The sequence below is a fragment of the Lepus europaeus genome, chromosome 10 (assembly GCF_033115175.1).
Source record: "Lepus europaeus isolate LE1 chromosome 10, mLepTim1.pri, whole genome shotgun sequence".
Taxonomy (NCBI): Eukaryota; Metazoa; Chordata; class Mammalia; order Lagomorpha; family Leporidae; genus Lepus; species Lepus europaeus.
This window is the reverse complement of record NC_084836.1, coordinates 120,436,528-120,461,079: the sequence shown is the minus strand read 5'-3', so window position 1 is coordinate 120,461,079 and position 24,552 is coordinate 120,436,528. Positions and strand designations below refer to the sequence as shown.

General features: G+C 51.4%; 3 protein-coding genes across 5 annotated transcripts in view; 1 reads left to right on the top strand and 2 right to left on the bottom strand.

Annotated features, from left to right (window-relative positions):
• Positions 1-2,280: 2,280 nt before the first annotated feature.
• Positions 2,281-5,422, bottom strand: LOC133769152 (protein FAM209-like). Its single transcript, XM_062204399.1, has 2 exons — positions 3,487-5,422; positions 2,281-2,611 (listed from the first exon to the last, which is right to left on the bottom strand). The coding sequence occupies exons 1-2, from the start codon at positions 3,733-3,735 to the stop codon at positions 2,354-2,356; spliced, it is 507 nt and encodes a 168-aa protein (XP_062060383.1). The 5' UTR covers positions 3,736-5,422; the 3' UTR covers positions 2,281-2,353.
• Positions 5,423-7,078: 1,656 nt separating this feature from the next.
• The window catches only part of RTF2 (replication termination factor 2), a 32,659-nt gene continuing 15,185 nt past the window's right edge, over positions 7,079-24,552 (bottom strand). Inside the window, exons 6-9 of one of the 3 annotated variants that reach the window (XM_062204396.1) lie at positions 12,071-12,184; positions 8,832-8,886; positions 8,644-8,739; positions 7,079-7,341 (exon numbers count right to left, since the gene is read on the bottom strand). In XM_062204396.1, coding sequence (XP_062060380.1) covers positions 7,166-7,341; positions 8,644-8,739; positions 8,832-8,886; positions 12,071-12,184 — 441 coding nt within the window. In that variant the 3' untranslated portion in view covers positions 7,079-7,165. The remainder of the gene's footprint in view (positions 7,342-8,643; positions 8,740-8,831; positions 8,887-12,070; positions 12,185-24,552) is intronic. The other 2 variants (XM_062204397.1, XM_062204398.1) reach the window with 2 other exon arrangements.
• LOC133767455 (beta-1,3-galactosyl-O-glycosyl-glycoprotein beta-1,6-N-acetylglucosaminyltransferase 7-like) lies at positions 17,804-24,545 on the top strand. Its single transcript, XM_062201859.1, has 3 exons — positions 17,804-18,773; positions 21,036-21,131; positions 24,319-24,545. Exons 1-3 carry the CDS (start codon positions 17,804-17,806, stop codon positions 24,543-24,545), a joined length of 1,293 nt encoding a protein of 430 aa, XP_062057843.1.

The following is a 24,552-nucleotide window of genomic DNA, read 5'->3' as shown; positions in this document are numbered from 1 at the left end:
CTTCCGATCCAGCTCTCTGCTATGGCCTGGGAAGGCAGTAGAAGATGGCCCAAGTCCTTGGGCCCCTGCACCCATGTGGGAGACCCAGAAGAAACTCCTGCATGGGAGACCAGGAAGAAGCACCTGGCTCCTGGCTTCGGATCAGCACAACTCTGGCCATTGCAGCCATCTGGGGAGTGAACCAGCAGATAGAAGACCTCTCTTTGTCTCTACCTCTCTCTGTAACTCTTTCAAATAAATAAAATAAATCTTTAAAAGTAAATAAAGTTCTGAATTACCCTAGTCTCTGTTCCTAATGAACACTTTTTCCTGGCTGTTAGCATGTAAAATAGATCAGCATAAATTAGAGGTTGGCAAACATCCTGTGATGGGCCCTGTCAGTAAATATGTTCATCTCTGAGCTGTACTGGTTTCTCTTGTAGTCTTTCAGCTCTGCCGTTGTTGCACAAAAGGAAACAGAAAAAAGTTGAAATAAAATAAAAACATCGAAATTTGAATTTCATGTCACAAAATGCCATCTTATTCTTTGCAACAATTCACAAATACATAAACCATGATTATCTCCCAGACCATAGGCCTGTGAGCTGTGGTTTCCCAGTCCTAGCTCTAAGGATCTGCTGGTCAAATGAACACCATTTAACAGCTGTCCCATACTGAGATCACAGGTTAAAACCAGAAATTATTTTTTAATTTACATTTTTTAAAAAAGATTTATTTTGAAATTCAGAGTTAAATAGAAAGAGAGAGAGACATGGAAAGATCTTCCAACCGCTGGTTCATATTCAGCCTGGCCACAACAGCCAGTGAGTGCTAGGCCAGGCTGAAGCCAGGAGCCAGGAGTTTCATCCAGGTCTCCTACGTGGGTGGCAGGGGCCCAAATACCCAGGCAACTTCTATTTCTTTTCCTAGGCATTGGCAGGGAGCCGGATCAGTAGTGGAGCAGCCAGGATAGGAACTGGTGCCCATATGGGGTGCTGGTGTCACAGACAGTGGGTTTACCCCTGATGACACAATGCCGGCCCCCAGAAATTATTTTTTACTTACCTGGATTTCATCAGAGTGTGTGGTGTAAAGAATTCACACACTCCTGTTTTCTCCGACACACTCGGGATTAAGATGAAAAGCAACGTGTCGAAGAAACTTTTCTTTTTCTCTTTAAATCTTTGTTTATGAGAGAGAGAAAGAGAGGAAGGGAGGGAGGGAGGGAGGGAGGACGGACTTCCACTCACTGGTTTACTCCCCTAATGCCCACATGGTAGGATTGGGTTCAGGCTTCCAGCTTCACCCTGTGGGCTGGGCTCTCCGAGATGGGATGTGAACTTTCCGAGTGGTATCTCAGCCACTCAGCCAAATACCTACCCCTGAAGGCCATTTTCAAAGACTGTGTAACCTTGCCAAGAGGAAGAGCTGGGCTGCTCCCTTGTGGGGTCTGAGCCAGCCAGGACAGGGCCCGAGGGCTGGGAGCAGAGGGCAGGAATGAGCTTCCTGTGGTGGGAAGAGAAGTGGTGGATTCCGTGCCTCTATGCCAGGCACAAAGTTGTCCAGAAGCAAAAATAAGGGCGTTTCTGTGGTGCCCAAGGCTACCCCATCTCCTACACACACACAGCATCTGTAGAAACATCTGGTTGGCCCAGCTTAGGGAGGATGGGCTGGGGTCAGCTTGGGAGTGGAACAGCCTTCAGTAAGTGCCCAGCTAACTTGCCACAGCATTCATTTCCCAAAGGGTTATAAATGAAGAGCGTATCCTCTAGTGACCGCCCTCTGGTTACCTCATCTGAATCCCAAACTCCAGAGACAGTATGAATCGCATCCCTATTCCAACTACATAGGTAACTGCTGGCTTGACAGGAGAAAATGTCAGCACAAGGAGTATATGAGCTGGCCTAAACAGAACTTCACTGGTGGTGAGAGAATCGAACAATTCGAGAACATGGCCCACCTACCTGAAGCATTTCACCATTTTAAACCTAAAGTTAGAGCTGTCCTGGGTGGCACAATGAGTCATCAAGGTCAAAATCAGTTCCATATTTTGCACACATAGATTGTGCCGCAAAGTCTCTATGACATCGATGCCTCCTCTCCAACCTCCTCAGCCTCACTGTACCGAGGACAAGAACGTCACACGCATTCCCGCAGAGCTTTGGGCACACTCCTCCCTCACAGCGCCAAGGGCGTGAGAAAGGCAAACAGCCGCTATGGCCACTTCCCTCACATTCGCTTCTCCCTTCTAGTTAAAAAAAAGGCAAAAGAAAGGTCTCCACTGCAGGAATTTCTCTTCATAATAGTTTTATTAGTTTGCATACTGTTTGTCAACACTCCAGTTCTTCTCTCCTACTTTGACACACGAATCTGTTCACTCATCCTCTTCTCCCCATATTTCATAAATCGTGATGTTGTTCTGTGGGTCAGCGGGTGCCTCTAAGCTTTGGAGCTTGAGGTTATTGCTAGTTGCCATGGCGACTTTAAGATTCCGCACTTTGGACACAAATTTCACAAGGTCCATCTCGAGCTGAGTCAAGGTATTGAATGCATAGTCTTTGTTGGGGGAAGTATTTTGATTTCTCCTCATTGGAGAGCGAAATGTACAGCCTCGAAGGCTAGGATTCTGCTCCTGTTGAGAAAGAGATTCGGGTGAATGACACCGGGGACTCGGCTGGTTTTCACGCAGTCCCGAGAGCATGGGGCTCTTCTAAGGGAAGATGGTTCCAGCATTGCTCTAGTCCAGGCGTTGGCAAACTCTGGCCAGATCTAGCCTGCCAGCTGTCTTGGTTAATAAAGTTTTATTAGAACCCAGCCACATTTGTTTATTTGCGTATTATCTATGGCTGCTTTCACCCTACAATGCTGGAGTTGGGTAGCTCTCTGAGACCACATACACGCCCCTCTCCCTGAATTGAACACTCTACCATCTGGCCCTTTATAGGAAGTTTGCCGATTCCTGTTCTGGTCAGTCTGGATACAGGATTGAGGTGGTGCTGGGTTGTATAAACCAGAACAAGACTTGCTGAGTCACCCTAGGGACCAGCAGCTGCCGCTCTTCAGCACAGGTCTCCTGGCTCCTGTGCTGGGATGTTGATACCATTTGCCATGCGTTCAGAAATCTGTACTTGGTCAAGTGTCAGGGCGAGTTTAAAAGCCAGAGGTCGGTGGATGTTGCCCTGAGAATAATTCAGCTATGTGCTGAAACACACCTGAAGTTCTTGAATCTATCCTCACTTTAAAAAATTCATTGAGCTGGAAATACTGAGGCAATTAACATAAATCACCCTCGTCTGTTTGTCCCACCCCCAGTGGACTTGGGGGCCACCATCTTCAGGCAGGAAGGACACGCCAGAGCATGCATTTGCTAACTTCCACCGAGACCGTGAGGTCGGCACTTTCCACTCAAACCCAGTCCTGCCCGCACGGACCAGGACACCTGCTACTCCGAGTCTGCGGCTTCGGGGATTGAACCGGTGTGCTGTGCGAGCTCGGCGCCGCGCTTACCTTGTTCTTCTCACTGTCTCCTCGAAACTTGAGTATAACGTACAGCACAACAACAAACAAGAGCCAGAGCCACTTGCTCCCAAGCCAGCCTTGGGCGTGCTCTGGTAGATTCTGCCTAATCCGGAAGTGCCCTCCGCAAGGCACCTTTCCCTGGGGGTCTTTGGCCTTCTCTCTCAGAGAAGAGAACATAAAGGCACAGCCGCAGGAGAGGCACAAAGGTAAGAACAGGATCCATTTCAGCGTCCGCATGGTGGGCAGAGATGGGGGAGGAAGTTGCTCATGGTGGGGTGGTTTGCCCTCTCAACTGGGAGACCGGGGTGCCTGGTGCTGGGCTGTTTGGTGATGTCACAGAGGCCCTGAGCCAGGGCCGCCCTGGCCATTGTGAGGCTTCACGCTGGCAATAATGAGCCCCAGTGCATCCTGGGAGCAGCACTTAAAGGGAAATGGAGAAATTCCCAGCAGGTGTGGGAGAGGGCATCAGGTCCTTGCTAGAACATTCTTCCTGGCTCTGGTGCTCTGTTGGGAGAGGCATCCTCTGCCTCTGTTCCTGTTTGGTCCACTGTGGGAGCAGAGGCACGGTGTGTCCCCGTGGAGCCGAGACTCAGGTGGGAAGGACAGTGAACCACAGGCTGCAAGCGAGGGGCTGGTGCTGTTTCACTTGGCTGCTATTGCTTCTAAAAATAACCATTTGCTAGCAGTGAAACATTGTGGGGAGCCTCACTTAAAAACTCCAGATTTCTGACTTCCTTTGAAAACACGCACGCTCTGGGAGTGTTGGGCCCACAGCCTCACAGGGCCTCTCTGTTGGAGCAGAACAGGAAATGGCCCTTCTGGTGGCCACCTTTCCACAGTTCCCACCACTCCCATCAGCCTCACTCCTCACTGACCCCTCTGGCGTGTCCATCCCCGGGCCACACAGGATGAGCAAAGCTTTAAGAGGACAACAAAGGACTGTTCTAGATTCGGTTTTCAAGACTCTGGCAAGAGATGTGGGTGGAGCTCGTATGTTGAGCCGGTGAAATGGGGCAGCGTTGACACCCGGGCACTCACACCCCACGAATCCTCCAACCTGGAGGCTGCTGCTTCTGAGTGTTCACGTGACAGGCAGCTGGCCCTGCTGTGCTCGGCCGTGTGCCAGAGAGGCCCTGTGACCCCGGCTTGGAGGTTCATCCCTGTCGCATGTCTGGATCAGGGGCACATGGCTCTTGAGGGAGAGCAGCTCCTGCTGCTCGGAGAGATGACCACTGCATATTCAGAAGTCTTCCCCGCCCCCCACATTTGCATACAGCCTGTATTTCTTTAAAAAAAAAAAAAAAAGTGGAGGCCAATGTTGTGCACAGTGAGTTAAACCCCCACCTGTGGCACCGGCTGGTTCAAGTCCCGGCTGCTCCACTTCTGCTCCAGCTCCCTGATGTTGTATCTGGGAAAGCAGTGGAAAACGGCTTATGTCCCTGGACCTCTGTACCCATGTGGGAGACCCAGAGGCGGCGTCAGGCTCCGCTTTGGCCTAGCCCAGCCCCGGATGTTGTGGCCATCTGGGGAGTGAACCAGCAGATGGACGCTGTCTGTCTCTCCCTCTCTTCACTCAAATAAACAAACAAACAGGCAGTGCCCACCTGAACCCTTCGGAAGCTTCTGGCAGCCTCCACAGACGTGTTCAGCTGACAAGCGTTTCTCAAGAGACAGCATGGTGAGGCTCGGGCAGACAGAAATGTGTGCACCTGCTGGGAAGTGCTGTAGCCCTACCTTGGACACCTGGCTCCACAGTGGGGCGCTGGCCTCCGTCCCACCTCACTGGGTTGCCAGGAGTTCCCGAGCTCGCCTGGCCCTGTAGGTGAGCCCTGAAGACAAAGCTAACTTCAAGCCATCACTCCCTTCCCTGGCCCCTTGCCTGTGGGGGACCAAAGCACGATGCGGGGCTGGGCACTGCAAGAGACAGCAGGGTTGCCTCTCCTGAGCCCTGCCCAGCGCGCGATGCTCCTCCTCTGCCAGGGGCTGGGGAGGGGGCTGGAGGCTGTGTGCTGTAAGATGCTCAGGTGCTGACGCACAGGACCCTGTCGCTGGGCCACTGGAAGAACGGCACAGCCACCATACTCAGTGCAAACAGAAAACCGATGCAGGGCAAATGCAGGAAACTGAAACTGGCAGAAAACAGTCATCAAGATAAAAACACCTCACGGTGGCAAAAGCTGTAATTAGTAAGATCTGAGAGGACTGAACTAAGTTTTAATAGAATAGAGTGGATTAGGAGAAGAAATAACTTTAACCAATAAAAACAAAAGAGTATAAGAACCTTAAAAAGTGGTTAAAATGGGCTGTGTAGAAAACTGCTGAGGGAAATAAAAGGGCTGATCAAATCTGTTCTGGAAAAGTCCACAATAAAAATGCACAGGTTAATATAATTCTACCAAAATGTGCAAATGTCCCTGGGCCAAATCTTCCCAACACTTCGAAGTAAGAACCACGTGCACATCAGAGCAGGGTTTTAGAAGTGGGCGAGGGGAGATCCCAGCCTCCTGCACCCTGTCACTGGCTCACCCCTGGCCTCTGGTCCCCCCACCCCACTGCCCTTTCCTAATACAAAGAGCTTGCAGGAGCTGGCAGTTCGACTCAGCAGGTTAAGCGACTCCCTGTGACGCTAGCATCCCTAGAGGTGCCGGTTTGAGTCCCGGCTGCTCCACTTCCAATCCAGCTCCCTGCTAATATGCCTGAGAAAGTGGCAGAAGGTGGCCCAAGTACCTGGGCCCCTGCCACCCATGAGGGAGACCCAGATGGGGTACCAGGCTCCTGACTTCTGCCTGGCGGCTCCTGACTCCAACCATGGCTGTCGCGGCCATTTGGGGAGTGCAGCAATGCGTGGAAGAGCTCTGTCTTTCCCCTCTCTAATTCTGCCTCTGAGGGGCCTGCAGACAAACTGCTGCGACCTGGAGGTTCCTGGTTCTTCCTTAGTCCGACGGGAAGTTTCAGTAAACACTGACACAACACACGTGACGGGTAAAACACACCAATTCCAGGTGCAATCCCCCTCTGACCTGCTGAGAGAAGGCAGAGCCCCTGTGTCTGTGGACCACTCCCGTCCCCAGCAATGCTCTGGCTCAAGGCTCCTGCTAGAACATCAGTGGTGGGGAAGGGGAAAAAACCCAAGCAGATGGGAGAAAAGGGAGTTTTATTTTTGTGCCAAATCATTAGATGCTCAACTATAAGCTGATCTTTGCTGTCTTCAAAAGGGAAAACTAGGAAGACCCCTTAAGTGCCAGACCACAGGCCCAAAGCCCCGCCTGGGCTACAGTGAGGAACAGGCTGAGCAGGCAGAGGGGTGCAAACTCGCCCTCTCTGGATGCAGAAAAACCACGAGAAGTGGAGTCAGGATAAAGCGCCCACCCCGGGACACCTGCAGCCCGTCATCACTGCAAGCACAGAAGCAGAGCAGCCCCGACTCCCCCGCCGCGGAGAGGGCCGGGTCGGCTGCGGGCAGTGTGGACAGGGCACCGGGTCAGCTGCGGGCAGTGTGGACAGGGCACCGAGTCACTGCAAGCCAGCCAAGCCTCCCCGGAACCGGTGGGCGCCTCGCAGCGAGAGTGACCACATGGGCTCGGAGTGGGGAGAGGACTTTATAACACCGCACCCGCGAGCCACGCAGAGACCCCAGGGACACCGGGAGCAGCCGTGGGCATGCGCTTCAGAAGCAGTAGGACGTGTGGGTGACCCAGTGCGCAGACTCCTCCTTGGAGCGCTTGGCGGAGCTGTGGGTTGTGAAAATCGACTTGTAGGTTTCAGATTCGTCGCTGTCGGCGATGGACCTCTTTGGAGCTCCACACGGAGGCTTCCCAGCTTTTCCGGACGAGCTCCCATTCACTGCCAGAAAAATGCAAAGCCAGAACCTTCAGGTTGAACTAGAGATCGCTCCACGGATCCCACCCTCCAGAGGAAAGGCATCAGCCTCTCTGAGCAAGGCGAGGGCGTCACGAGTTCATGGAAAATACAGCTTAGGGGAAAGCCATGCACGGGTTCCCGCGTTCTCTAAGTCACCTGTCAACTCCAGTCTCCGAAGCCCCTCCTCCACACCCCTCACTGCCAGCTCCTGGAGAGACTCCCCGCCCCGTTCCTCTGTCCCCACTCCCAGCCGGCCCCGGCTCCTGGAGAGACTCCCCACCCCACTCCTCTGTCCCCACACCCTGCCAGCCCCGGCTCCTGGAGAGACTTCTCCCCGCCTCGTTCCTCTGTCCCCACTCCCTGCCAGCCATGGCTCCTGGAGAGACTCCCCGCCCCGTTCCTGTGTCCCCACACCCTGCAGGCCCCAGCTCCTGGAGAGACTCCCCACCGCGTTCCTGTGTCCCCACACCCTGCCGGCCCCGGCTCCTGGAGAGACTCCCTGCCCCGTTCCTGTGTCCCCACTCCCTGCAGGCCCCGGCTCCTGGAGAGACTTCTCCCCGCCCTGTTCCTGTGTCCCCACACCCTGCTGGCCCCGGCTCCTGGAGAGACTCCCCGCCCTGTTCCTGTGTCCCCACTCCCTGCTGGCCCCGGCTCCTGGAGAGACTCCCCGCCCTGTTCCTGTGTCCCCACACCCTGCCAGCCCCGGCTCCTGGAGAGACTTCTCCCCGCCCTGTTCCTGTGTCCCCACTCCCTGCCGGCTGCAGCTCGCCACGCGCAGGGCACAGGCCAGCTCTGTGGGTGGCTTAACTGCGGCCACGACATGCAGGGCTGGGACGGGCCCTCACTCACTTCTGCGGATACTGCTCAGCATGCAAGACGCCACGTTCTTTTACCTAACCAATCTGTGCTTTTCGCTTTGTGAAGGAAAATGTTCTGAGTTAAAGACAGTTTCGGGAGAAACTGACTCTCGGCAAGGGGCAAGCGGAGAAGGGTGTAAAGAGCCGTGGAGGCCACGGAACCCCAGCGCTTTCTGGCGTGGCAGCAGCATCTACTCCACGGCAAACTGAACAACTGCACGTGCACCCAGACCCGTGCAGTCCTGCCAGGGCTCCCGACGAGGGGTGCGTGGACATCCCCTCACCCTCTGGAGAGCACAGCGGACTGTCTGCAGATGGGACAGAGGCCAAGGCCGACTCCTCTCCTTCACTCACTCACCCACCACCACCCACACAAAACCGCTGCACTTCCAGCTTCCCCAGTGCTCGGTGTCTCCGTGGGACCCACCTGCACTTCTGGGAGCCGAGTTGGTTTTCTTCTCTCTAGAATCAAGGCTGGAATCTTCAGGTTTCCCTGTCTTAACTTTTGATGTCTTTGTGGATTCTATAAAGAAAATAATAACAAAAGCAGGAATTACTTAGGAAACAGCCTTGGAGTCCCACGTGGCTGAAATGAAGGCCTGGTTAGCATCTCACCTTCACTGACTCCTGGTTTTGAGACACACTCCGCTGCCTTGGGCTTCTTTGTTTTCTGTAAAAAGAAAGGACAGTGGAGGATGCACTGTTTTAGCCCCACTACGGCCGCCCAGGCCCAAGAGCCCTGACAGCCAAAGCAGGTACTCAGAGAAGACTCTGGTACCATGGTTCATTCCACACCTCAACCTTTGCCTGTGTTCTCCACTTTGCCTCACACGTGGCCTGGCTATGTTGGCCATTTGGGGAGTGAAGCAGAGGGTGGTAGATCTTTCTCTCTGTTGCTTTGCCTTTTGAATAAAATAAATCTTCTTTAAAAAGTGTATCTTTTGTCTAATTTTTTTATTTCAAAATCAAAAGTCCTAAACAAAGACTTCAATGATAATGTTAATGGTGACTGCTGTATACGTGGAGCAGTTAAAGGAACAGTAACATAAAGCATAGCTGAGTATGTGAAGTCTAGCCAGCACAAACATGGGCTAACTCTTACCTATTCCGGTAACCCTTCTTCAAAGATGTTGGACTGCTTTGGTATTTGTTTATTTAACGGTAAGGCCTTGGGGTGGGCACCTGGCACAACAGTTAGGTCACTGTTTGGGATGTCACATCCCACGTTTGAATGTCTGGGTGTGCGTCCCAGCTCCACCCCATATTCCTAACGCACACCCTGGGAGACAGCAGGTGATGGCTCCAGTACTTAGGTCCCTGCCACCCATGGGAGAGACCTGGATTGTTTCTGACTCCTGGCTTTGGTCTGGCCCAGCCCTGACTGCTGCAGGCATTTGGGGAGTGAACCAGCAGAGAGAAGAGCTCTGTTGGTTTGTACCTCTTTCTTCTTTCTCAAAAGAAAGAAAGGAAGGAGAAAGAAAGAAAAGAGAGAGAGAGAATAAAAACAAAACTACCAGCCTTGAGGTTTATACCATAGAACATTTTTTTTAAGACTTATTTATTTACTCGAAAGGCAGAGTTACAGAGAGGCAGAGTTACAGAGAGAAAGGTTTTCCATCCACTGGTTCACTCCCCCCAAGTGGCTGCAACAACAGAAGTTGTGCTGATCTGAAGACAGGAGCCAGGAGCTTCTTCAGGGTCTCCCATGCAGGTGCAGGGGCCCAAGGACTCGGGCCATCTTCTACTGCTCTCCCAGGCCATAGCAGAGAGCTGGATCAGAAGTGGAGCAGCTGGGACTCAAACCAGCACCCATATGGGATGCCAGCACTGCAGGCAGCAGCTTTACCCACTATGCCACAGCGCTGCCCCTTCCCCCACCCATAGAACACATTCAACATTTTAGCTAATTCTTCTAAACTCTGGATTACTCTCGTTAGATTTTTAAGGACTAGAATTTTGTTATTCATACAGTTATTTTGGTCACCAAGAATTAAAAAAATTTCAACTTTTCGAAATATCTGAGAGGAAGTATGAGCTCCCATTTGCTGGTTCTCTCTCTGAAGTGCTGGCAACGGCTGGGACTAGGCCAGGGAGAAGTCGGGAGCTTAGAATGCAATCCAGGTCACTGATGTGGGTGGCAGGAACCCAATTACTTGAGCCATTACCTGTTCCCTTCCAGGGCACAATAGCAGGAAGGTGGCAGAGCCAGAGGCCAGAGCCAAGGATGGAAATGATTCTCTGCGATGGAATGGGGGTGTCTTAACGTCCATGCTAAGTGCCTACACCTAGCAAGAATGTTTCTTAAAAAGAATTATGCCAATATCACACAGCTGTGTTATAACAAATTTAATGGCAAGAAAGACAAATTGGACTACAATCTACTTTAAAAATGTTATTTTCCTAGGTATCCACAAGGTGGCGGCAGAGATACACAACCAAATAATTTCAGAAAGTCCCTTCTGATAAACACTGAGAAACAAACAACCTTTCTTGAACAAAACAAAAACATGTTCAGTTCACACCTGAACTGAAGGATTCGAATCTGTGAAGGCTGATACTAAGCCCTTAAAGAGAGAGAAAGAGAGAGGGAGGGAGGGAGCCAGGGAGGGAGGGAGACAGGGAGGGAGGGAGAGAGGGAGGGAGGGAGGGAGGGAGGGAGAGAGGGAGAGAGGGAGGGAGGGAGGGAGGGAGCCAGGGAGGGAGGGAGGGAGAGAGGGAGGGAGGGAGCCAGGGAGGGAGGGAGACAGGGAGGGAGGGAGAGAGGGAGAGAGGGAGACAGGGAGGGAGGGAGGGAGGGAGGGAGGGAGGGAGCCAGGGAGGGAGGGAGGGAGAGAGGGAGGGAGGGAGCCAGGGAGGGAGGGAGACAGGGAGGGAGGGAGAGAGGGAGGGAGAGAGGGAGGGAGGGAGAGAGGGAGGGAGGGAGACAGGGAGGGAGGGAGACAGGGAGGGAGGGAGGGACAACTGCTATTTCTAAGCCCTCCTTTCACTGCTGAGTTTATCTGAAAGCTGGAGCGACGTGGAGGCAGGCAGGAAATGCTACGTCCTGTCTGCGGCGCAGGAAAGAACTCTGGTCCCTGGAGCTGCTCCGGAGGTGCTCAGAGAAGCTCGGGACTCTGCAGAGGGCCTGTCGGCTCCAGCGGGCTCTGAACAGGAAGGCTGTGACAGAGAACGCACTGAAGTGGAACAGTCAGCAACTGGGTGGAAATCTCTAGCAGCTTTCTTTAAACAACTTTTCTCTTTTGTGTTTTATTTTTAAAAGACTGACTTATTTTATTTGAAAGGAGAGACAGAGAGAGAGAGAGAGAGGTCTTCCATCCCTTGGTTCACTCCCCAAATGGCCTGCTGAAGCCAGGAACTAGGAACTCTCTCAGGTAGCCCACATGGGCAGCAGGGGTCCAATGACTTGAGCCATCATCTGCTGTCCTCCTAGGCTTTACTGGTAGGAAGCTGTGTTAAAGGTAGAGTAGCCAGGACTTGAATTGGCACTCCCATCGAGGTTGCTGGCACAGCAACTGGCAGCTTAATCCACTGGTCTACAATGCTGGCCCCCAGATGATTTCTTAACCAAACACTGTTTTGAGCCTGTTCACTAAGCTTTATCATTTAAGCAACACTTCCAGTGCTTTTAGGACGTGGACCATAACCCTCCTGACAACCCCATGTCCTCTGCATGTTGTCACCACCCCACCTCCCTGACAACGAAGTTGTGTTCCATCACGGAGTGTCTCTGGAAGCCAGGCCCTCCTAGGTTATACAAATCTTGGTGATCGCCGCAAAGCCTCACACAGCTGCCGGCAGCCGCGTTCTGGGGAGGATGCGCAGACCCAAGTCTTGGAAGCAAAGCCTCCAGTTACCTTTCCCACCTTCGCTCTCAGCCTTCTCTCCTCCATCCTTCTTCTCAGCACTTCCACATCCTCCTTGGTGCCATTGAGCACAATGATGTCATCTTCCTGGAAGGCGGTGCCACACTGGAGAGGGCAAAAAGAAGACAGATTCTGTCCCTGCGCAGTCCCCACAACTCACCTCAAGCTCTGGTCCCGTTATTTTGTGTGCACCTTGGCTGGTCAGCTCTCAGCTCAGAACCCAGGCTTGGGAAGGCTCTGTGCGTGGACCAGTGTCAGCACACAAGGACCAAGAGTGTTGTCTTGAAGGTGCCTGCCTGCAAGACTGACCCTTGGCTGGTGTCTGCAAACTTGGATTTGGGGATGGTTCCTGCCATTTCTTTTCTTTTCTTTTTTTTTTTGACAGGCAGAGTGGACAGTGAGAGAGAGAGAGAGAGACAGAGAGAAAGGTCTTCCTTTACCGTTGGTTCACCCTCCAATGGCCGCTGCGGCTGGCACGCTGCGGCCTGCGCACCGCACTGACCTGAAGCCAGGAGCCAGGTGCTTCTTCCTGGTCTCCCACGTGGGTGCAAGGGCCCAAGCACTTGGGCCATCTTCCACTGCTTTCCCAGGAAACAGCAGAGAGCTGGATTGGAAGAGGGGCAGCTGGGACTAGAACCAGCGCCCATATGGCATGCCGGCACTGCAGGCGGAGGATTAACCTACTGTGCCACAGCGCTGGCCCCACCTGCCATTTCTTAACCGTGAAGTGTGGCTCACGGTGCAAACACCGCCTGTATAAACAAGTGATTTATGCTGAACAGCTGCTTTCCCTCTAGCAGAGGTTACATCACCAGCCCTCAGCAAAAACTCTGGGCACTGACCCAGTGTCCCTGGACAGCAGCATGGCACGCACGCGGCCATGTTTGGTTGCTGGGGGAAGTGTTTGCTGTGTGGCCCCTCAAGGGTGGGAGCAAGGAAACCTCACCTGGATGTTTTCGGACTCTACAACCTGTGTCATCCCCTTACACACAGGCATCCTGCCTACATCACTGTAGTCAGCCTTAGCTGGGAGTTCAACCACATGTTAAATCCTCGAGTCTTTCTAGAAAATCCTCAAGCGTGAAGGTAGATTCTAGACCACCCCAACAGTTTCATGGAGGCAGAAGTGTGTGCTGGGCACACACAGAGGCATGTCCACTTGCGAGCCTCCCAGAAAGGCCCCGTGATCATGCAGGGACACTGCCACCCCCTCTCACCCCAGAACCGTCCACTGCTCAGCAGGAGGAATGGATATTTGGGCTGAGAATCCTGGGGGAGGGGGTGTCTCTTGGAGAGGGAAGGAGACAGAGTCAACAGGAAGTAAGAATCAGGAGGCAGGGAAGGCACAGCGGGCCTGGAGCTGTGGCTCCAGAATAAACGACTCCCTGGACACAGAACCACGAGGTGGCGAGGCGTCTGGCACTCGTTCCGCTCGCCCTGCTGCCCCTCTGTCTTCCAGTGCCGGGGCAGCAGGCTCTTTCCTCTGGATGTGACTTTCAGAGGCCATGGCCCTTGTTCTGCACACAGCTGTGTTGTGCACAGCATTGCTGTATCCGAGAGGCTGGATCAGCCAGTATGCACGGCCCTGCCGGCCCAGGGCAGCCACAGGACGGCTTGCAGAGCAAGCGTTCAGAGCAGCAGTCTGCACAGGCTGCAGCATGGTCTACCCATGGGCAAGAGGATCCTCCTGACTCCTGCCGGATAGACCACAACCTCAACAAATCCCAACATCTCCATTCAGACATGAGCTCACCACCGAAAGACGGCACGAGTGCAGTAATCCCTGAAGATCAGGGAGACAGATTCTCTCTGCTCAGCTAAGAGATCTTTCCATAGCAACAGCAGGATCTGTCCTGCAGAAAGGCAGCTTGTACCGATAACAAGGCTGCAAGCAGGTGAAAAAGCCTGTACTCACCTGACTACACATCGAGCCCAGCAGGTGTCTAGAAACACACAAGATGGTAAGTCTCCATAGTGACGACTGCCGTCTCTTGGCTTCACTATCTTAAACTTTTTATTTATATGAAAAGCAACGAGACAGAGGGAGAGACAGACAAAGACATCTTCCATCTGCTGGTTCATTCCTCAAACGCCTGCCACAGCCAGGGCCAGGAGAGGCTGAAGCCAAGAGCTGGGGACTCAATCCGGGTCTCCGACAGGGGTACAGGAATCTGACTACTTGACCACCACCCACTGCCTCCCAGGGTATACATTAGCAGGAAGCTGGAATCAGGAGCGGAACTGGGATTTCAACCCAGCCACTCTGATCCTGGATGCGTCCCAAGTGATGTCCTAATGGCTGTGCCCCCAACCTTTCCCTTCACTACTGTTAACAGATCTGTCGATAGAAGCCCTGAGAGAGTACCAGCAAGCAAGAACCCAAAAGGGAAGGACGTTGACAAAAGTACCCAAAGGTGGAGAAGAAGAAGCCGACTGCAGGGGCCACGCAGGACCTTGCCCTGGCCCCGCGCTCAACAGACTGGCCAATGGTGGCACAGAGAGGACAGAGCAGGGCTCAGCTCCCCTGAGATCAAGCCCTCTGGAGGGTCATGCTGAAGCTCCAGGGATTTCTGAGTGCTGCTTCAAAGGAATAAGATTTTAAAATGAATTTATCCCTTTAACTAAAGAGTCAGATATCCAGATTCTGCCTCCTGTTTTTAAAGCATTTCAAGAATCTGTCCCACGAATGCCAGGATTTCATTAGGCAGTTTGAGAATATCCTAACGGTGTGTGGGCCAAGTGTTTTCTGTTGTCTCATTGTGTTTTCCCTGCAGGCTGGAGGGCGCTGAAGACACACAGACACGTAAAAGCAGCCACTGTTTTCCAGTGTGCAGGTCAGAATTGGCAAGGATAAAACTCCCTAGGGATGCAAAGGCAACAAAACATGCCAAGCAACTCTGCTCATGTTGTGAGGAGCCAGAGCCACTGCTGGAGACGCAAGGTGGGAGCACTGGTCGGGCTGGGTCCACCCTGCCGGGACCCCATCCCCAAGCTGGAGCACGAGGGGCACCCTCTGGTGAACGATGCCTTATCACCCAGGGACCATGAGCAGCACAGGGTGAGCAGGATTATTTTTGAGGTAAGATACGCTTTTCTGAAATAGAAATACTAGAATATCAGTAATATCTGAAATACACATGTTGCAGGCATCTTTCTCTTTTAAAAACAGTAACCACTCTCTGCTATCGCAAAGAAAACACAAGTGGAATATTTTCGCAGTGTGGGATCAACCAGATCTTAAATTCCAAATGCCACCATTTGTTAACTCCTCACATGGCAGTGATACCAAAGTCAGCCTCAAGGTCGCACCCAGGCCCCAACTCTCATCCTGTGCCGGCAGTGAACATGTTAAACGTGCTGTGTCTGTCCTGAGCCGGGCGTCTACAGTGAAGTCTCCTCTTCCCAGCAAAGCGGCTGAAACGACTGACCCACAACTGAGGGAGATGCAGGCTGGAGAAAAGAAGTCTGTTTTACTGGACAGTTGGACAGCCTCTGAATTCAAAATCAACATTGTAAGCTAATATTGTGAGCTCCACTAGGCCAAGAAAACACTGTGCTAACGTGAGTGGTTTGGATATCGTTCTGAGCCAGAGACAACAGAAATAACACAAAATTTTCCTGCTGTGGTGACAGGGTCCTTCTGGACCGTCACATAGTAAGCGGAGAGAACACCTGATACAGTGCGGGGTCACACTGGTCCTTGGGCCAGGCCAAGAGTGAGACTCAGCCCACAGGCTCCTGGCATCCCTGCAGAGCAGGTCCTACCCTGCATCCCACCCACCGTCAAGAACTGGACTCAGGAAGGGTCTGGTACAGGCCCAAGGTACCCAGCTCACGTGTGCTGGAGCCGTGAGTGCAACACGGGCACTGAGGCAAAGCCCATTTTGGCGTGGCAGCTGAGAGCTAGGTTCCCATAAGGTAAATGCAATACTGAGCACCATACTCCCTGTGTTTTGGTCTCTCCTCAAGGTAAAGCTCTGAAAACCTTTCTTTCAGTACTAAATAGTTTACGCTGGTTAAACTGCCAGCAGTGCTCCGAAATAGTAATACTCTAGCATACTCTCAGGTCACCTTTAAAGATGCCTTTTCATAGAAACCAAACCAAAACGGGAACACACAGTACACAGAAGTCGATAGAAAGAAATCAGTATATATGGGATGCTGCCATCTCCCCCCATAAAGTCTTTAAAACAAACTAAACCCCACAATAAGAAGCTCAAAAACGATGTTCCAGTGGTAACACACGATACCAACCACACTGCCGGCTCTGGGCTTGGCTGACTGGGCTTTGGTGGGGATGGGAGAGGCTGCGGAAGGGTGAAGAAAAAAACACTGCTGCTGGCTTTAAGGAGAGTGACGTGCTCCAGAGCAACTCCTTGGAAGAATTTAACGTTGGACAAAACCATGTAAACAATTCCAGCCAAGAACTGGAACCGGAACTCACTCCTGATGTAGAGCCTAGACTACGTAAAGAAAATACAGTTAACAGCATCATAGCTACAACTTTGATAATTATTTCTACTGAAAAATATTCTACAATGTCTCTTGATGTCATAAGCCTCCGGTCAACTGAATGTCTAATCTTATAATGCCTGGAAGCTATTCCATTCTACTGTATACTCACATTCTACATCCAAAATGAATATTTGATGCTTTTTTTTTTTATCTACCTGGATAATGCCAATAACCCATAAAAATATACTCCACATCACTGGCCATCAGGGAAATGCAAAATGCACAGTGATTCTCTCGACACTTAGTAGAATGGTTAAAATGAAAACATGTGAGTAGACCAAGCACTGCCAAGGATACAGAGTAAGTGGAACTCACACACACTGCTGGAACCACCACCTTGGAAAACCATTTGTGGCTTTTTTAAGGAGTGAAACATACACCAATGTGTGAGCCAGCCATTTCACTCTTCAATATTTACCCCAAAGAAACAAAAGCCCACGCTCATGCAAAGACTTGTACATGAGTCTTCATGGTACCTTTGAAAGAGCCAAAAGCTGCTAACAACTTCTGTGTCCACCACAGCAGAACAATAAGCGAGCACAGCCATGGGATGGACTACTCCTCAGCAATAAAACAGAGCGAACAGGCCAGCGCCTGGGCCAGCAGTTGAGCTGCTGTGTGGGACGCTGCATCCCATATTGCAGAGCGGCAGTTCAGGCCCCAGTTCCAGTTCCTGACTCCAGCTTCCGACTAATGCAGACTCTAGAAGCAGCACCTGGCTCAGCACCTGGGTTCCTGCCACCCACCTAGGAGACCCGGATGGAGCTCTGGCTCCCAGCTTCAGCCAGGCCCAGGCCCAGGCCCAGGCCCAGGGCCAACGGGCATCTGGGGAATAAAACCAGCAGTTTGGAGTCCTCTATCTTCTCTGCCTCTCTCTCACTGCCTCTCAAGTAAGTTAATGTTTTGTAATTCCATCTACATAAAATCACAGAAAATGCAGTCTCATCTGAAGTGAAAACAAGCGTATCAGAATCACACATAGCTGGGGACGGAGAGGATGGGAAACCTGAAGGTGAGGGAAGTGCTTATTTCTTGGCTGTGGGTGTGTACATGAAACTGATCAAATCAGACATTTTAAATGCATGTCTAGTATGCCTCAGTAAAGGTGGGGGAGGGGAGCTACAATTACCTGAATTCTACCCATTGTTCTTTCAGGAGGTTTAAAGGAAATTTTCAAACAATGGTAACAACGCACTTGAAGCTCTAAACATGAGTCAGCTTCGAGCCACAAAGTCTGGACTGGTCATGTGCACTGTCATCTGTGTCTTCATTTTTATTTATTTAAGGAATCCAATTCCTGAGGACCCGGAGGAGGAACCCACCTACCCAGCAGTAGTAGAATGTGGTTTTTACCCAGATGAACTGTGTTCAGCTTTATTTGAAGGCAAAGGGGCAGCCCCTCAAATTGCCAAATTCTGTAAAAATCCTCATCGATCTGAAATACTTGCTCGTTTACGCAGCCCAGGAAACTGCTCCAGGATCTCCCATGGGCTGCGTTTCATAACCAGGCCCCTGTCTGCCGAAGAGGGCGCGTTCCCTCTGGCGTACATCATCACTGTCCCTAAGGAGCTGGCCACCTTTGTGCAGCTGCTCAGGGCGACGTACGCCCCCCAGAACATTTACTGCGTTCACCTTGATGAAGAGGCCCCAGAGCAGCACAGGACCGCTGTGCGAACGCTTGCCGACTGCTTTGAGAACATGTTGATTTCATCTGCGAGAGAGGAGGCAGCTGACGCTGGCTTCACAAGACTACAGGCAGATATTAACTGTATGAAAGATCTAGTCCATCCCAGATTTCAGTGGAACTATGTCATTAATCTCTGCGGACAGGATTTTCCAATTAAAACCAACAAAGAAATCATACACTACCTCAAAAGCAAATGGAATGATAAAAATATCACTCCTGGGTCAACCCAGCCACCAAACATTAAATCTAAGACAAGTCCAAGTCACCCCAAATCTAGCCCTGAAGAATACATCCATGTGTCTCCAAATAATAGGTTCAGAGCCAAGCCACCCCATAACCTAACAGTTTATTCTGGAAGCGCTTACTTTGCACTTACGAGAAAGTTTGTAGAGTTCATACTGACTGACATCCGTGCAAAAGACTTGCTTCAGTGGTCCAAACACATCGACAGTCCAGAGCAACACTACTGGGTGACCCTGAACCGGCTAACAGGTAAGGACGGTCCCCCAGCACAGGTGCCTGTTCAGGTCAGAAGCATCAGCACAGGTTTCACCCTTAACTGAAGATTCTATTCAGCTATTTCTCTATGGCACTTTAAAGATTCTATATTTTGTAGGCCGGTGCCGTGGCTCAACAGGCTAATCCTCCACCTGCGGCGCCAGCACACCGGGTTTTAGTCCCGGTCGGGGCACTGGATTCTGTCCCGGTTGCCCCTCTTCCAGGCCAGCTCTCTGCTATGGCCAGGGAGTGCAGTGGAGGATGGCCCAAGTCCTTGGGCCCTGCACCCCATGGGAGACCAGGAGAAGCACCTGGCTCCTGCCTTCGGATCAGTGTGGTGCGCTGGCCGCAGCGCGCTGGCCGCGGCGGCCATTGGAGGGTGAACCAACGGAAAAGGAAGACCTTTCTCTCTGTCTCTCTCTCTCATTGTCCACTCTGCCTGTCAAAAATAAAAAAAGAAATTAAAAGATTCTATATTTTGCAAGACCTTCCACTTGGGGAGTAGGGGAGGTTCTCTGGTTTTAGGGGTCTGATGTTCACTGGAAGAGTCATGTTCCCAAACCAACATGGCTGCTTTTATTCCCTCTCTAGAAACAAGTGCTGGCATTTTGCTTCTCCTCAGAGAGAGCCTTTCAAAAATTCTGAGCATAAATCTTTGGAAAAGTCTTTATTTCTTCATTCACTTGTTGTTTTTGTTTGTTTGTTTTTTAATTTTTTTTTTTTTTTTTTTGACAGGCAGAGTGGACAGTGAGAGAGAGAGACAGAGAAAGGTCTTCCTTTGCCGGCGCACCGCGCTGATCCGAAGCCAGGAGCCAGGTGCTTCTCCTGGTCTCCCATGGGGTGCAGGGCCCAAGCACTTGGGCCATCCTCCACTGCACTCCCGGGTCATAGCAGAGAGCTGGCCTGGAAGAGGGGCAACCGGGACAGAATCCGGTGCCCTGATCGGGACTAGAACCCGGTGCGCCGGCACCGCAAGGTGGAGGATTAGCTTATTGAGCCACGGCGCCGGCCCTATTTCTTCATTCACTTGTAAAATGATAATGGATATGCCTATTAGCTCCAGACACTGTGATAAGGACTCTTTAAAACTAGCTATGTTTTGCGGCAAACCGGATACAGGCTAAGTATCCCTATTCTGAAAGTCCAAAATCCAAAATGTTCCAAAATTGGAAACTTTCTGGGTACCCACATGACACGGGTGGAAAATTCTATACCTGACCTCATGTGATGGGTCATGGTCAAAATGCAGGCACACCAAAAATATTACATAAAATTACGTTCAGGTTACATGAATAGGGTAAACCAAAAAGATAAATTAATTTCATGTTTAAACTTGGGTTCTATTTTCAAGGTGGCTCACTATATAAATATTCTAAAACCTGAAACACTTTTGGTTAGAAACATTTCAGGTAAGAGAGGCCCACTGTGTACTACTGACAGTTTCTCTGAATGGCAGAGGGAAATCTGATGCTCCACTTTCAGTGGACTTCCGTACTTTCTCTTGGTAAATAAGTGACTGGCACTAAAGCAATTGTGACTGCGAACTATACTAAAAACAACAAAACTCCCAGAAATTGGTTAGGGCCTTTTTATAATTTCTTACAACCATTGCAACTCCTAGATAATCACAAATAGTACTCTGCAAACATCAAGTGAGTTACAAAGGTTGGAAAAGGGATAAGAAATGAAATGTAGGCCAGTGCTGCGGCACACTTGGTTAATCCTCCGCCTGCAGTGCCAGCATCCCATATGGGCGCCGGGTTCTAGTCCCGGTTGCTCCTCTTCCAGTCCAGCTCTCTGCTGTGGCCACTGGGAGGGCAGTGGAGGATGGCCCAAGTGCTTGGGCTCCTGCACCCCATGGGAGACCAGGAGGAAGCACCTGGCTCCCGGCTTCAGATCGGCACAGCGCCGATTTGGGGAGTGAACCAACAAAAGGAAGACCTTTCTCTTTGTCTCTCTATATCTCTACCTGTCTATATCTCTACCTGTCTATATCTCTATATCTCTACCTGTCAAATAAAAAAGAAAAAAGAAATGTAAATACAAAGTGAAGCCGTTTCTATGGCCAGCGTAGTCCACGCCACCCGCCCCTGAAAGTGCTAACCTACTCTCAGAATTAGCAAATGACAAATTTTATCAAGATTGGCGTTTCCTGCTTTCTCACTGACTACCTCATCCAGGTGAAGTGGAAATGACAGCACAGAACCTGTACAGGCAGAGCTGGAACAGAACACTGATTTCTGGTTTCTCCCCTAGATGCTCCAGGTGCCACTGCGAGTGCTGGCTGGGAAGGACACATCCGAGCTATTAAATGGAGAAATGAGGAAGGAAGCGTTCATGACGGATGCAAAGGTAAAACCCACACTAAAGACCCCTTCAAGTTTTATAAACTATTCAGCTGTTGCCTCAACTACAGTAAAGACTCAGGCTGTTTTTATTCCAAATCTGGAATTAGTGATAAGCCAATCAGCATAAAGTTTTCCATATAGAATAACACACAGGTTATAGATATACAGGCTAATAAATCTTAAATAAAAACACACAGGCTGCCTGCCTCTTCTGCCTGTTCCTGGAGTTCAAACTCAAACACTAATGAGAAGTGAGCTCAGCCTCCTTCTCCCCTCTGCTGCAACACAAACTGCGTGACAGAGGTGCACACTTCGAAGCAGTTAGTGAACTGCTGCCGGCTGCTCACTTTTACAAATAGTCGTACTGGAACACAGCCACACTCATTCCCTGGGTGTACTGTTCATGACCGTGAAGGGCAGGACTGAGGAGCTAGGCCGGGGATCCTTAGACCAGGTCTACAAAACCAGAAATGTTTATGCTGTGGCCCTGAACAGAGAACCCGCTACACCTGCTGACCCAGAGCAAAGGGCTTCACATTCTGAAATAGGGAAAAGACGGCGTGATGGGCCTAACTGTCGCAGGCCTGTGTTTTCCACCTCCTAAAAGTCTTATGTGTTTGGAATCAGTGTTCTCGGAGTCATGAATGACGTTCAGTTCATGGAGACTCTGTCACAGGACCTCTCTGGCAAAGGCAGACCTCGTGGTCAAGCCGATCAAAGCTAAGATGGGCGTCTGACTTGTGGATTACTATGCATCCGTGCTCTGTGGTCTTCACCCGGGGAAGGTGGGGCGCTCCCCCTGTTCCTGCTGGAGGAAGGTCCTTTAGCTCAGCCCTGAGGAGCTGTTCCCTGAGGAACGATGAACTCTCCTTTATGCCTCCATTAGTGTCCCTGAGGTTTGGTTACCAGGGTGACACAGCAAAGCAGGATTGGGAAGGGGGATGGTGCCCCTCCCGCGTGAAAGGTTTGCTAGGAACTGGCAGATGGCAAAGGGGTTCTCAGCCTGTGGATTTTGGGGGATACCTACAGGGTGAGCACCTGGAACGTGGCTCCTGTAGGGTTACTCATACCAACCCTGGAGGGTGGAAGGGGAGGGCTTAACTCGCTCCCCTGACCCCATCGCCGTTGGAAGGTGGTGGCTTGACAGGACCAGTTTTGGGGAGTGTGTACAGCAGAGATGCGCAAATGCTCCAGGACAGTGCATGAAGGGAAGGAGGCCGAGGCGTGTGCCTGCCCTGTGGAGGGCTACGATCCTGGCAGACCCAGGTCTCAGCACGACTTGGGGAAACTTTCTAGAGGTGGCTATTGCCAAGCGTCCCTCCTGAAGGCTGCCTGGGCCCTGCCAATGTCTGCAAGCAGCTTCCTAACACTGAGAAGCAACCATGGCGCAGACGCATGCGACCTAGTGCGACAGCGCATTTGGGGAAGGCCCGGGGTTTGAATACGTAGACGACACATGCATGACCAACTAGGTTCACCCCGCGTTTCAGCTGTGTAGCAGACCAACCGTGAGCAAACAGGTTAGGGACAAACAGAAGATGCAAACCCAAGCCCCAGAATAGTTCAAGTTGAGTAACTCCTGCTACCTGTGCACCGCCACCCTCCTGACACGGACCAGGTCCGAAGGGCTGGAAGAACCCCCCAGGGGAGGATCTGGAAAAGGCAGACATGGTTGAGGGAGGCAGCTGTTTCCACAGCACAAAGGCTGACCGTGCCCGCGCTCTGGGAAGCAGGTGCTCACCGCCCTCCCATCCTGTGGCTATCGGGAGCAGTCCTCTCAGGGGTGGGGGTGGTCTAAGAGGTCGTGGAAGACTGTGGCTACCAGTAATAAAGGAATGTTTCACAGTGGCAACCGGGATGCTCCAACAATGTTGAAAAAATCCTGGCTACTGTAAATTCTACCAAAGCCACACTGCCCACGAGGAAGCACCTCAGAACTCTTACCACCGCTGGCAGCAGCGTGGGAACTGTTCAGGGAAGCAGTGATGCAGCCATCTGGGCAGCACTCAGGCAGCGCTGACTCAGGCCAAGCACTGGCTAGGATGGTGAGAACCTTCCGGAGAAGGCCTGGCTCTGGGCCTGCACTCGGCCTGCACAGCAATTCCCAGGTAGAAACTATTGCCATGAGCCCGTGCAGAGGAAACCTAGGCTTGGAGAAGTGAGGTCACTCCCAGCAGGGAAGGAAGAGACAGAGCTGGTCTCAGACCAGACGCAGCTGCCCGCTGCCGCTACCTGGGCGAGCTCAGCCCGACTGCACACAGAACGCCGCCGTCCCGGGACAGTCATCAACAAAGGGTTCGTTTATTCTTAATCACCCAGATGGCATTAGTGTAACTCTGAAAATGTCTCGTTTGTTTGTGTTCCCTTCCAGTTCAAACCCCTATGTATCTAAATTACAGCTAGATGGTTATAATTTAGGCGTAGCTGATCCTTTTTCTGCTGACTTCATAAGTGCTTTGTAACGCCCGTCTTCTAATTTCTAACTTTCATCTGGTTTAATATAGTCTACCGAGATTCTACCACACGGTAGCAATGTTTACCAGTTAAAGAACTGCAAGCATGTCAAGCTGCTCACCAGGCCGAGTGCCTTCTGACCTTCTCAGTCTTACAAACAACTCTGAACTAGCTTGGTCATCAACTTCCCTCCTTCATTTAGAATAACATTTCCTTAAGACAGGTTTTTAGAAGCAGGATTCTGGGCTGGTCTGGGGAACAGGGCAGGAGCTAGCGGAGAGAGAATGAGGTCTCAGGAATGGAAGGGACAGGCCTCACCCTCACAAAGCTGACACCTCCTTTCTCTAAATCTGGTGACAGCAGACTCCAAGTCGCAGTGCTGTTGTGAGGACTGAGAGAGTAGAAAGAGCCAAACCTGGCATCAGGCACATAAAAAGTACCACTGAGTTCATCTCAAAGGAGCAGTCAGTTCTGGATTCTAACTGTAGTTCCTGTTTTAATTACTTATATTTATATTAACTGTTCACTCTGAAAAACCAGTGAGAGAGAAGCCACGACTCGTGAAAACCTACCCATAACCAAGGAAAGACTTACCACTAACAAACAGAGTGAAAATGTCTCTTTCCTTCATAAAGTAAAAATCAAAGCCCCCATCCCAGCAGTTGTGGGAATGCTGTTTAACTCGAATTCTGGGGAAGCCGAGAGGCAGGTGGTAAGGCCTCTGGTCTCCTTTCCAGGTCACTATGCGCAGGACACCTGTGTGTACGGACCAGGAGACCTGCCGTGGATCATTCAGTCGCCGTCTCTATTTGCTCACAAATTCGAGGCCTCGGCAGACCCGCTCGTGGTCACGTGCCTGGAGAGGCGGCACAGACTCAAGGTTCTACGGCAGGCAGAAGTCCCCGTGGAGCCGCACTGGCACTTCCAAGAGGAGAGTCCTTTCAACATGAGGCTGGACTGCTAGAGACAGC

What these genes read in the sequence shown, in the direction of transcription:
- LOC133769152 (XM_062204399.1), bottom strand. Translation starts at nt 3,735, where the DNA reads ATGCGGACGCTGAAATGGATCCTGTTCTTACCTTTGTGCCTCTCCTGC. An exon ending in GAGACAGTGAGAAGAACAAG is followed by an intron (nt 2,612 to 3,486) that starts GTAAGCGCGGCG and finishes CTTTCTCAACAG; the next exon opens with GAGCAGAATCCTAGCCTTCG.
- LOC133767455 (XM_062201859.1), top strand. Translation starts at nt 17,804, where the DNA reads ATGAGTCAGCTTCGAGCCACAAAGTCTGGACTGGTCATGTGCACTGTC. An exon ending in GACCCTGAACCGGCTAACAG is followed by an intron (nt 18,774 to 21,035) that starts GTAAGGACGGTC and finishes TTTCTCCCCTAG; the next exon opens with ATGCTCCAGGTGCCACTGCG. An exon ending in CGTTCATGACGGATGCAAAG is followed by an intron (nt 21,132 to 24,318) that starts GTAAAACCCACA and finishes TCTCCTTTCCAG; the next exon opens with GTCACTATGCGCAGGACACC.